A 13,578-nucleotide genomic window follows, 5' to 3' on the forward strand; every position below is an offset into this window, starting at 1 on the left:
AAAAAAAAAAAAAAAAAAAAAAAAAAAAAAAAAAAAAGTCCTAAGAGCTCCTTTCGTCGCCTGGAGCACCTGGGACCCCACTCTTCCCGGAGCCCCTTTTTTGTGGGCTCTCCACCAGAGGGAGCGTGAGGACCTCGTGTCTGAGGTGTCAGCGAAGGGTCTGGATTCCCCCACAGTCCTGGGCTGAAATGCAGGGGGCCTGGGGACCCTCGAATCAGGGGTTGAGCCGGCAGCCTGAGCCTCGGCTTTAGCTGTTTCCCTCCAGATCCTGGTGTGGAAAGCTGAGGAAAGCGCCGGCTACGGCTCAGGGTGGAAGGCCCCAGGCGGAGCCCACACATGGCCTGGGGACAGGGGACAAGGCGGAGGCATCCCCTCTAGTTCCCCACCCACTCACGCCCCGGCCCCTCTCTCCTGCAGAGGTCGGATCCGCAGCTGCTTGCCCGGTTCTACTATGCCGACGAGGAGCTGAACCAGGTGGCCGCGGAGCTGGACAGCCTGGATGGGCGGAAGGACCCCCAGCGGTGCACGCTGCTGGTCAGCCAGTTCCGCTCCTGCCAGGTGAGCCACGGGGCAGCAGAAGCTGGCTGGACCGGCTGGGCATTGGACAGAGTGGCCTGTCCTCAGTAGACCAAGGCTTTGTCACCTGCTAGCCCCCTGTGGTGGCGTTCTCAGGGTCAGGTGCTAGAGAAGCCAGGCCCAGGAAGAGGGACTATCCCGGACAGGATGTGTGGGGTGGGTATAGCCAGGCTGGAAGTGAGAAACCGCATGAGACACTTGGGGGAGCAGAGGCTGGGAGAGTGGGGGCAGGGGGTGCAGGGTGAGCAGGCTTCTGAGCCAAGGAACAGCCAGTGTGGGAGGGGTGGGCCTGCCCAGGTGCTCGTGCAGAGCTTGGGTACCATGTGGCGGTCACACTCTGCCGCTGACTCATGGCGCTGCCGGCATCTGCTGCATAATTGAGAGATGGCCCTGGAAGCTGCTGCTAAAAATATCCCGGCCGAGGTTTTCTTCCCAGTGCACCAAGCTTTCAGAGGCATCTCCAGCACAATAGCAAACGGCATGGTGCAAAGTTTTATCCAGTGATGATGAGGGGGTTTCACAAAGTTCCGGAATGTTCTTGGTGTACTCTCCCCACGGGGTCTTGCTGAATCCTTGCGGCCGTGGGAGGTGGGGGCTGACACATGCTCCTCCAACAGGGGGGGTCCATCCCTGTGTCACCGTGGTCCTGAGGGTCCCACCCTGTGGGGGTCCTGCAAAGTGGCCGAGCTGGCTGCACCCCAGCCCTGGCTCTGGCCTGGCCCTGCTGCAGGGGAAACTGAGCAGCATTAGGGCCCTATGTGTGGCCAGAACAGCTTTTCTGGCCGGATCAAGCTCTGGGCTCTTTTTTGGGCTGTTCAGTGGCAGCCTCCACCTTCTGTGTGTTCAGATGTTCCAACAGATGTCCTGGGCCCCTCCGGGGATGGCCTCTGTGGTGGGGAGAGTCCCTACCCCCAGGAGCTCAGGTTAGAAAGAGCTCCTGCCCGGGGGACAGGTGCTGGGGGCCCTGGAGCCTGGAGGAGGAGTGTGCCGCAGAGGAGAGGTGCTGACCTGCCCTGCGGCCCCACGGCTGAGGAAGGGAGCTCGGAGGCTGTTCCTCGTGGCAACCTTTCTGGAGGGGCTCTGTTCCCTTTACATGCTCTGACCTGTGTGCTTTTTTGTTGACTGACAGAGTTGATGATAAAGCCTGGTTATAAGTGAGTTTGAGAGGTGGGGGAGGGACAGGAGGGCTGCCAAGCTAGGTGGCCCCTTCTCCGGCTTCCCGCTGCCACAGGCTTTAATTGGGATGTGTCACAGTGAGAATTGCCCTGCAAGAAGGATCTGGAGGGGAGTGCTCCAGTACAGTCAGGGGCTTAAACACTCACGCTCTTCTCCTTGCTGCTGTGGTCTTTGAAGGAACTAAGAGGGTGTGGACACCGTCCAGGCCCCTTAGCATCATCTGATTCGGGCTCACTTCCATTCACTCAGCTGCAGGGCCCTGCCTCTGGCTCACCTTGCATCCCACTGGGTCTTTTGTGGCCCTTCTCTCTTCCACACCTCCCCCTCTTCCTCCCTCCTCCTATCTCCCCTTCCTCCCCCAGCCGCCTCCATGTGGGTCCCACGCCCAGTCCTTGGCCTCTTCCTGTCCGCCCCCCAACATGGCAGCCTTAACCTGCTCCATGTCGGTGCTGAGCACCCCCAGGGGAGCCTCTCGGCCTCTCGTCTGCCCAGATTGGGGTATGCTCCCTGGTGTTCCTCCCAGCTCCCTGGGGGCATCTCACAGGGCCCACCTTACCCCCAGCACAGCTGACCACTGAACAACATGGTTTGAACTACACAGGTTCACTTATATATGCATTGTTTCAACCTAACTGGGATCGAAAATACAGTATTCTCAGGACACAAAACCCACACACACGGCTGTGCAGGTTCTGCTGGTCCAAGTGTGGGACTTGAGTATGTGCAGATATGATATATGCTGGGGGTCTTGGCACCTGCCCGCTGCGTGTACTGAGGGATGGTTGCATTTCATGTCTTTTCATGACGTTATAAGTGGTATTGCTTATTACATGTCAATTTTTAAAAATAAGACAGCATCATAAACGAAGTGTTTCCCTGAGTTCTGTGAGCCACTCTGCAAATTAATCCAACCCCAGAAGGGGGTCGTGGGAGCCCCAATTTATAGCCAGCTGGACGGAAGCAGAGACCACGCCTGGACTTGGGATCAGCATCTGAAGGGGCGCTGTCTTGTGGGACTGAGCCCTCACCCTGTGGGATCTCACTGTGTCGCTCAGGCTGGAGTGCAGTGATACGATCTCGGCTCACTGCAACCTCCACCTCCCAGGCTCAACTGATTCTCCTGCCTTAGCCTCCTGAGTAGCTGGGATTACAGGCATGCGCCACCATGCCCTGCTAATTTTTGTATTTTAAGTAGAGACAGGGTTTCACCATGTTGGCCGGGCTGGACTCGAACTTCTGAACTCAAGTGATCCACCTGCCATGGCCTCCCAAAGTCCTGGGATTATAGGCGTGAGTCACCATGCCTGGCCCTAAATGTCAATTTTTGATTGTTTGGTGCTACTATATGGAAATACAAGTGACTTTTGTATATAGATGTATCCTAAAACCTTTCTGTGGGAATCTAAATAATGGGTTTTTCCTACTTTCTACTCTCTACTCTCACACAGTCAGCCAACACTCCATGACCAGATGAGTAGGGTTTTCCCCACACACCAAGTCATTCCCCAGCAGGTCCTGCAGGGGACAGCAGTGGGGGTCCTCTGTTCAACCCCATCTTGACACTGTCCACCCGGAGTGACCTCAGACCCCACAGGGTGAGGGCTCAGTCCCACAAGACAGCCCCCCATTCAGATGGCAATCCCAAGTCCAGGTGTGGTCTGTGCTTCTGTCCGGCTGGCTATAAATCGGGACTCCCATGACCCCCTTCCGGGTTGGATCAATTTGTAGAGTGGCTCACAGAACCCAGGGCAACACTCCATTCATGGTTCTGGCTTAGGAATAAAGGATGTAGTAACAGGTGCAATGAGCGGCCAGATGAAGAGGTGCACCAGCCAAGGCCGGGAAGGGTCCCAAGGGCAGGAGCTCTGTCCCGTGGAGTTGGGGTGTGCCCTTCTCCTGGCAGGCGGATGTGTTCGCCAGCGCGAAGGAAGCTCTCTGAACCGGTCCTTTTGGGTGTTTGCGGAAGCTTCTTTATAGAGCCATGATTGATTATATCATTGGCTATTGGTGAGAACACTTCCCAATTCTTCAGTGCCTCTCCCCTCCCCGGAGGTTGGGGGTGGGGGCTGAAAGTCGCAACCCTCTAACATGCCTTGATCTTCCCAGGGACCAGCCCCCCATCCTGAAGCTGTCTAGGGCCCCCCAGTCACCAGTGAACTCATATCACTCTAGAGAGTCCCAGGCTTTTTGGAGCTGTATGTCAGGAAATGGGAAGAAGACCAAACATATATTTTACAATATCATACTTTCTAAATTCACTTAGTATTTCTGGCAGCTTTTTGTAGATTCTGTTACATTTTTTGCCAGTAAAGATAATCTTCACTTCTTCCTTTTCTATCTGGATGCCATGAGAGTGTGTGTGTGTGTGTGTGTGTGTCACCCTATTGAACTAGCTAGAATTCCAGTACAAAGTTGAATAGAAGTGGTGAGAGCAGACATCTTTTGTTAATGATGGAAAACCGAATGCTTTCTCCCCAGAGATCAGTGTGATGTTAGCTGTAGGATTTTCGTAGCTACCCTTTGTTAGGCCAAGGCAGTTGCCACCTACTCATCCCTTGCTAAGAGTTCTTATTAGGAATGGATGTTACATTTTTTTTCAGATGCTTTTTTTGTGTCAATGGAGATTTATCGTGTTATTTTTAATATGGTAAATTACATTGATGGTCTTTTTTTTACTCAATAAATATTGACTTTTTTATTAGTATCCACTCCATCACGCAACAAAAGCAGCATGTAGATGCCACGAGGGCAGGGCTATGTGTACACACAACATTCACCAGTACATCCCAGTGCCTAGTACATAGTAGGCACTCAGTTATATCATTGAAACAGGGAACACTTGGGTGATTCACTTAAATTTTAATTTATTTTCTTTTTGAATAATGTGACTTATTCTTTTTTGCATATGATAGCTATGATATCACAAAAACAATTGTAAACTGTGTGAAGCTGCCAAAAGTTTGAATCTCATGCTAGTATATACATTTAGGCTTCTCACCATAGCTATTTTAGAGTTGTGATTATCCAGCACTGAAAGAAACTTTGGGCTCATCTGGTCTGATTCTCTTATTTCGTGAATTAGAACATTAAATCCACTCAGATTGGGTGACGCATCCGTCATCACATGCAGTAAACAGAAAACAGGTCGTTTGCTGGATGCCACAGCACCCAAAGGTCAGGGTAGCTGGAACGCTTGGTGTCTTCTTGCCTTACAAAATGATGGAAGACACATCATTTTAGTTCCCTGGTAGAAAGAAGATCATAGAACCAGCTGGGTATCACAAATATGCCACAAAGATAAAAGACAGAATTTGGCCCTAAATAAAAACAGATTTTAAAAAATACAGAAGAGATCAGACATGTTGCTAAGAAAATGCAGATGTTAGACCATATCCTTGACCATATCCATGGTTCACAGTCCTTATGAGAGCTTAAAAAATATAGATGCCAGGACCCAATCCCAGAGATTCTGCCTTACTTGGTCCAGGAAGAGCATAAGCATACATTGATTGATTTTTGAATGTTAAAAAAAATTGGCTGGGCACGGTGGCTCACGCCTGTAATCCCAGCACTTTGGGAGGCCGAGGCAGGTGGATCACGACGTCAAGAGATCAAGACCATCCTGGCTAACATAGTGAAACCCCGTCTCTACTAAAAATACAAAAATTAGCTGGGCGTGGTGGCAGGCGCCTGTAGTCCTAGCTACTCGGGAGGCTGAGGCAGGAGAATGACCTGAACCCGGGAGGCGGAGCTTGCAGTGAGCCGAGATCGGGCCACCACACTCCAGTCTGGGTGACACAGCGAGACTCCATCTCACAAAAAAAGAAAAAAAAAAAAAGGAAAAAAAAAGGTACTCCTACATTCCTGGGATAAATCCCACTTGTTCATGGTACATTATCCTTTTTTGCATTATTGAATTCAGTTTCCTAAAATTGTGTTAGGAATTTTTGGATCAGTGTTCATGAGGGATACGGGCCCATGGTCTTTGTCTGATTTTGGTATCAAGACAATGTCATAGATGAGTTGAGAAGGATTCTGTCCTCTTCAGTTTTTTGGAAGAGTTTGTGTAGTATTAGTTGTTCTTAAATGTTTGGTAGAATTCACTATTAATCTATCTGGACCTGGTAGAATTCACTATTAATCTATCTGGACCTGGTAATTCACTACTAATCTATCTGGAACTGGAGTTTTCTTTGTAGGAAGATTTTTAACTACAAATTTAATTTCTTGAATAGATACAGGGTTTTCACATTATTTCAGAAATTTCTTCTTGAGAGAGATTTGGTAGTTTATGCCTTTTAAGAAATTTCATCTAAGTTGTTGAATTTATTGGCATTAAGTTGTTCATAATATTTCCTTATAATCCTTTTAATATCAGTAGGATCCACAGAGATGTCACCTCTCTCGTTCCTGTTATTAAGTTGTGTCTTCTGTTGTCATTCTGAACTGCGTTGATAGAGTTTTATCAATTTTACTGATATTCTCAAAGGAACTATTTTTAACTTCATTGATTTTCTCTATTACTTTAATCTTTTCTCTTTTTAAATTTCTGCTCTGATTGTTGCTATACCTTTCTTCTGTTGGCTTTGGGTTTCATTTACTCTTCTCTCTCTAGTTTCTTTTTTTATTTTTATATGGTAGACTTCAAAACCATATAAAATATATACGGTTTATAGTTTTTTATAGTTTCTTAACATGGCAACTGAGGTTAGAGAATGAATGCCTTTCTTCTTTTCTAATTTAGGCATTTAGTGGTTTAAATTTCTCCCTAATTGCTGCTTTAGTGGTATTCCATAAATTTTGATATGTTGTATTTTTACTTTCATTTCATTCACAATACTTTGTGATTTCCTCTTTGATTTCATGTTTGATTCATGAGTTATTTGAAAGTGTGTTATTAGTTTTCAAATATTTACGGAATTTTCTAGAGATCTTTCTGTTAATGATTTCTAATTAAATTCCATTGTGATCAGAGGATACACTTTGTGTGGCTTGGATTATTTTTACATGTATTAAGGCTTGTTTTATGGCCCAGAATTTGGTCTTTCTTGGTATGTGTTCCATATAAAATTGGGAATCATGTGCCTCTGGCTGTTGTTGGGTGGAAAGTTCTGTAAATGTTAACCACATCAGGTTGTTTTAACAGCATTGCTGAGATTTACTATCCTTGCTGATTTTCTGTTTACTTTCTATGTCTTATCAGTGGAGAAAGGTACTGAAGTTTCTGACTATAATTGTGGATTTGCTTATGTCATCTTACTTCATGCCCTTTGAAGGTCTATTATTAGGTTCATAAATGTTAATGATTGTTATGTGCTCCTAATAAATTGACCCCTTTATTATTAGGAAATGACTTTTTTTTGGTCCTTGGTAGTACTCTTCGCTCTGAAACCTACTTCATGTAGCCACTCCAGCTTTCTTTTGATTGGTGTGAACATGATATAACTTTAAAAAAGTCCTTTGACTTTTAACTTATTTGTGTCTTTGTGTGTGAAGTGGGGATCTTGTAGGCAGCATATAGTTGGGTCTCTTTTTATTATGCAATCTGAAAATCTCTGTCTTTTATTTGAGGTTTTTAGATCGTTTTTGTTTAATATATCTTTGATATAGTTAGATTTGAGTATCATTTTGCTGTTTGTTTTCTGTTTGTCCCATCTTTTATTTATTCCCCTTTCCTCTTTTTTCCTTCTTTTTTTATTAATTGGCTTCAGTGATTTCATCTCTTAATTTTTATGTATTCTACTTATTTTTTATGATTCTGCTTTGTCTCCTTTGTTGGCTTATTAACCAGAACTCTTTGTTTTGTTATTTTAGTGGTTGCTTTAGGGTTTATAATAATTGTCTTTAATTACAGATACCTTCAAATGACATTATACAACTTCACATAGAGTATAAAGACCTTCCAATAAGTCACTTCCATTTCTCCTACTGGACCTTGTGCTATTGTTGCCATACATTTTACTTTTGTATGTTATAGACTCACACTATGTTGTTAGGGTATTTTTTTCATTTAAATGGTCAATTTTTAAAATTAAAATTTAGAAAATTAAATAGCAAAAAAGGATCTTGTATATTTACTGTGTAGTCACTATTTCCAGTGCTGTCTTTTCCCTTGTATAGATCTCTATTTCCATCTGGTGTCATTTTCTTTTTGCTTGAAAGAATTTCTTTAGCATTTCTTATAGTGCAAGTCTACTGGTCATGAATTCTTTCAGCCTTTGTTTGAATGAAAAATTATTCTACCTTTGATTTTGAAAGATATTTTTGCTGGGTATAGAATTCTAGGTTGATATTTTTTTTCCCCTCAATACTTTAAAGATGTTTCATTCTCTTCTCACTTGTATTATTTTGGATGAAAAATCTAATGCCATTTTTGTCTTTGTTCCTTGTGTGTAACATATCTTTTTTCTCTTGCTACTTTAAAGATTTTCTCTTTTTATTGGTTTTGATCAATTTGATTATGCTGTAATTTGGTATAGTTTTAAAAAATGTGTCTTCTGCTTGGGGTTCATTTACTTGGTTCTGTGGGTTTATATTTATTAAATTTGGAAAAATTTTGACCATTATTCCTTCAAATATTTTTTTCAATCTCATTCCTCCTCGTTTTGGGACTTGAATCACATTCATATGTGACCTTTGAAGTTGTCCAACAGTTCATTGATGATCTATTATTATTTCTGAATCGTTGGGATAGTTTCAGTTGCTGTCTTCAAGTTTACTGTTCTTTTCTTCTGAATTATCAAATCTGAGGTTAATCTCATGCAGTATATTTTTTCATCTCAGACGCTATAATTTTCATCTCTAAATCAGGTCGGGACTTTTAGTTTCTTCATTGTCTCTAGTTAACTTTTTGAACACATGGGAATCAGTTATAACAACCGTCTTAATGTCCCTGATCATCTTTGTCAAGTCTGGGTTGATTTTGATTGATTGCTTTTCCTTTTAGTCATGGGTCGTATTTTCTTCATTCTTTGCAAGCTTGGTAATTTTTTTTTGCTCATGTTGCCCAGGCTGGAGTGCAACAGCACGATCTCAGCTCACCGCAATCTCCGTCTCCCGGGTTCAAGCGATTCTCCTGCCTCAGGGCCTGTTTTCCTCCTCCAAGGGCCTGTTTTCAGCCAACATTGAGATGATCCATGTACCGAATACTGCATTCTGCTGCAGTTGCTGCATCCAACTTTTGATGGACGGTGACATGCTATTCCATGCCTGGGATTACAGGCATGCACCACCACGCCTGGCTAATTGTGTATTTTTAGTAGAGACGGGGTTTCTCCACGTTGGTCAGGCTGGTCTCGAACTCCCGACCTCAGGTGATCCACCCACCTCGGCCTCCCAAAGTGCTGGGATTACAGGCGTGAGCCACGGCACCTGGCCAAACTTGGTAATTTTTTAATTGGGTACCTGACATAGTGAATTTCACCTTGCTGGGGGCTATTTTTATATTACTGTAAATATTTTTGGTTGTTCTGTGATGCAGTTTAGTTACTTAGAAACAGTTTATTCCTTTGGGTCTTATTTTTTAAGGTGTTAGGCAGGACCACAGCTGTGTTTAGTCTAGAGTTAACTGCTGTTCACATGGAGGCAAGACACTTTTGGGTATTCTACTCGATACTTTGTGAATTGTGAGCGCTCCTCCTACTCCAGCCTTCTGGAGAGCTCCTGCCACTGCTCCCTGGAATCCTTCAGGTGCTTCTTTCCCGGCCTTAGGTCATCTCCCCACGGGCATGTGTTGATCAGTTCTTGGCTGAACCCCTGAGACCCTCCCCAGATCTCCAGAGTTCTGTCTCTTCTCTGCCTCCTGCTCTCTGAACCCTAACTGCCTTGGTTCCATCTGAGTTCCCTGTCCCTGTTCCATGACTTGAAACTTTCCTCAAGGCAGTGAGCTGAGGTAGTCGGGGGGCTCACCTTATTTATTTCCTGTGTCTTGGGGATCACTGTCCTTTGTGGCCTAATGTCCAGTGTCATGGGAATCACTGTCGTTGGGAGTGGGGTACGTTGGGTTCCTCTTACTCCATCTTGGCTGGAGTTAGAAGTCCTGGCAAGTGTTTGTTGCAGCATACTGTGTGTGAGGCACTGTTCTAGGCACTGGAGACTCATCAGTGAGTAACAGAAGACCCTTCCCTCGGGCAGGTATGTTCCGGTAGACCAGGAAGGGCGGGCAATGAATCCAAGCACGGCCACTAAAGTCTCCTCAGCCTTAGATAAGCCGTGCCACCGGGCTGAGCCTCAGATCCTGGACTCTTCTTCTCAGCCGGTGTTTACTGTGCGCTGCCTGCTGCTGTGATTGCTGTTGTTTGCTCATTGGTTTGTTGAATCATGAGCAAGGGACCTTCCCACCCAGAAAACCTTTCAAAAAGAAGTGACCGTAGAACCACTTGTTGGTTGAATTTTGTTTTTATTTTTTGTATGATAAAGGCTTAACATTTTTCTTACACTGCAGAATTTCCTTCAGAGTTCAGTGCATTCATTTCTTGCCTGAGAAGGGTCATGCTTCCCCACTCGTAGTGAGTTTTCATATCTCTTCCTAAGAAAAATGAAAGTCAAGCCTCGGAGGGCAGAAAGGAGGGATGGCCACGGGTAAGAGTGTCAGTTCGTGTGCTCTTTCTGGAAAGCCACTTGGCAGTATCTCATCAGAGCCTGGAAATGCAGTTTGCACTTTTGACGTTGTAATTCCATTTCTAGCAAGCAGTGGGTCCTGAGGAAGTAATCCACAACCGGAGCGTCGTGCACCACAGTAGTGAGGGCAGCGCTGCGTGGAGGTGGAGGATTAGGCATCGTCAGTGTCCAGCAGAAGACAAAAGAGTCCGTTAACAGGACGGTCTATATGCTGGAATAGCATGTCACCATCCATCAAAAGTTGGATGCAGCAACCGCAGCAGAATGCAGTATTCGGTACATGGATCATCTCAATGTTGGCTGAAAACAGGCCCTTGGAGGATGAGAATTAGAAGGAACTGTGTCCCAACTGCAGTCATGTTTCCCCAAGGACATTTTCCCCACTTCTCTCCTTTCCCATTGATTCCAGTTTTCCTAGGATGAATGTGTATTGATTTCATATTTAACAAATTAAAGACAAAAGTTAAGCTTCCAGTGTTTTTGTAATCTACAGAAGGAATCGTCAATGTTTAAAGAATAGGACAAGTTTACAGAAAAGGATGGAATGCAATTTAAGATGTAAAAACATGGGCTTCTTTCCCTCATATACACAAAGTATTCAAAACAGTCTGTTATACTTTATATTTTGAACATAAGGAAATAAAGTAAAATAATTTTAAAGAGTCTTTAAAATAGAAGCTGCTTCCAGGGATGCTGGCTTACTCTGGTAATCCCAGCCACTCGGGAGGCTGAGGCTGGAGGATGGCTGGAGCCCTGGAGTTTGAGGCTGTCGTAAGCTATGATTGCACCACTTCACTCCAGCCTGGGTGACAAAGCCAGACCCTGTCTCTAAAAATAAACAAAAAGTCAGAAGTTGCTGTGTACTGAGGCTTACAGAAGGGGACCTGGCTGATCAGAGAGGCGAAGTGACCTGTCCCTGGTTGAACAGCCATGAGGGGTGGAGTCAGGGTCTCCACTTTGTGAAAGCCGCGTCCCCTCCAGTGCAGACTGACTTGTGCGTTGCTGTAGTTGGTCTGCTGGTTCCGGAGGAGGTGGGAGGGGACGCCACCTGGATGGAAGAGCAGGACCCAGCTGTGCCTGGCCTTGATGTAATTGCACTCTTCCGACCCTAAGACGTGGTCTGTGTCCCTGACTCTACAGAGGAGTGCACTGAGCTTCAGGGAAGACGAGGGCTTTGCAGGTCCCCAGCCGGCTGAGAGTTCGTCTGAGCCCGTGGCTCCTATGGTTGCCGCTCTTGTTACCCCGGCTGGAGTGCAGTGGCACGATCTCGGCTCACTGCAACCTCCGCCTCCCTGGTTCAAGTGATCCTCCTGCCTCAGCCTCCCGAATAGCTGGGATTACAGGTGTGCGCTACCACGCCCGGCTAATTTTTGTATTTTTAGTAGAGACGGGGTTTTGCTATGTTGGCCAGGCTGGTCTCGAACTCCTGACGTCAGGTAAACCACCCGCCTCGGCCACCCAAAGTGCTGGCATTATAGGCATGAGCTACTGTGCCTAGCCTCCTCTGTCACTTTAATAATAATCCTAAAAAATAGTAGCATGCACCGTGCGTGTTTTCCAGCAGTACCTGGCGGCCGCCAGCGGGACACAGCGATTGGCGCACTTTCTCCTGTCTTCTGTTTCAGGACAATGTGTTGAACATCATTAACCAGATCATGGATGAGTGCATCCCCCAGGACCGTGCCCCCAGAGATTTCTGCGTCAAGTTCCCTGAGGAGATCCGGCACGACAACCTGGCCGGCCAGCTGTGGTTCGGTGCCGAGGTAGCGGGTGGCCACCTGGGTTTGGAGGTCCTGATGTGGGGTGGCGTCTAGCCGTGTCCCTGTGAACCTTGTGCATGGGTGCCTGCAGGTGCCGGGACCTGGTGTCTCCTCGAAGAGCTCCGTCCACTCTGGGTTACATGGTGTGGTCTGAGCCTGGTAGGCAGTGCACCCTTGGAGGATCTGGGAAAGCCATGAACTAGTGCCCCCCAAACTGTATATACAAATGAAATTTCCCATGTGATGTTTTTGCGGTTCTCAGGCCCCCAGACAGCCAGGACCTAAAAGTGGTTCTTAATGGCAGTAATGCCCGCATCAGGAACAAGTGTTCCCTCCCGCCCTGCAGCACAGGCAGCAGCGGGGGCTGGGGAGCTGTGCTGCAGCCCCATGCAGGCCACATCTGGCCTGTCATCTTCATCTTCATCTCCCAATGAGGAAACTGAGGCACAGAGAGGAAGACGCCCTTTGAGGTGGCAGGAAAAGTCTCCCCCAGGCCCCCACCATGCGGACCTCCCAGCCTCCTCCCTTCCCTGTGCTCTGGAGCCTGACCTTGGCCCCAACATCACCGCCCTCTCTGTTGTCCCGTCCCCATCCTCCCCGCCTCCCCTCTCTAGGAATCCCTGGGGTGTGGAGTCTTCATCCCATGCCACCCTATCCCTGTGTCCACCCTGCACACCCCACCTCTGAGCCACTTGGTTGGGGTGTCCTCTGCCAAGGCTTGGGTTAGTTACAGGGGCCCGCGGGCAGGTTCTGTCTCCTCCCCAGCCTCAGTTTCCACCTCTGTGGAGTGGGTCCTGGGGCAGTCATGGGATGGAGTGGGTTCTGTGCCTGGCTGGCCTGGCAGGGGCATGCATGCCCAGGGGCGGGCACAGCTCCTTGTGTGGTCCTGGTGCCCCAAGCTCAGAGCCCACCCGTAGCATGGGCCTGGGAAATCAGTAGGTGTCTCATTCTGTCACCTGGGAAATGGCTGCTTGTCCTGCGTCACTTGATCATCTCTGAGGGGGCACCAGGTGGATTGGTTCTATCCTAACCCTGGTGAGGCCCTGGACGAGCCTCCCTGTGACACCAGGTCCACCAGGGCCTGGACTCAGCCCCCGTGCCAGAGAGCAGCTTGGTGAGACTCCCAGTTGCTGAGCGCACACTGGGGAGCTGCCTGGCAGTGCCCAGGGCAGACGTGGGTGGATCTGTGGGTGCGGAGGAGCCTTCCTTACCTGCCCAGGAGTCCACGGACTCTCACACTGATGAGTCTCCGTTCCGGGGAAGGTTGCATTTCTCTGGCCGTGAGCAAGTTGACCGTAGTGTCTGTGGCTCCCTGGACAGGCTGGGGGCCTCGGGGCCGGATCAGCCTGGCTGCTTCATCCCTGGGAGCGCAGACCTGAATGTGGAGTCTGAAAGCTCCAAGCTCCCTGACCCTCATCCCTGCGGCCTGGAAGGGGAGGGGAAAAGA

General features: G+C 47.5%; 1 protein-coding gene across 3 annotated transcripts in view; it reads left to right on the plus strand.

Annotated features, from left to right (window-relative positions):
• The window catches only part of ZFYVE28 (zinc finger, FYVE domain containing 28), a 111,162-nt gene that overhangs the window by 11,100 nt on the left and 86,484 nt on the right, over positions 1-13,578 (plus strand). For 2 of the 3 annotated variants that reach the window (XM_011970854.1, XM_011970853.1), the window contains exons 1-2: positions 412-558; positions 11,997-12,134. In XM_011970854.1, the coding sequence (XP_011826244.1) occupies positions 12,027-12,134 (108 nt within the window). In that variant the 5' untranslated portion in view covers positions 412-558; positions 11,997-12,026. Of the gene's footprint in view, positions 1-411; positions 559-11,996; positions 12,135-13,578 lie in introns of those variants that run through there. The other variant, XM_011970852.1, reaches the window with a different exon arrangement.

The sequence above is a fragment of the Mandrillus leucophaeus genome, unplaced genomic scaffold (genome assembly GCF_000951045.1).
Source record: "Mandrillus leucophaeus isolate KB7577 unplaced genomic scaffold, Mleu.le_1.0 Scaffold98, whole genome shotgun sequence".
NCBI classification, from domain to species: Eukaryota; Metazoa; Chordata; class Mammalia; order Primates; family Cercopithecidae; genus Mandrillus; species Mandrillus leucophaeus.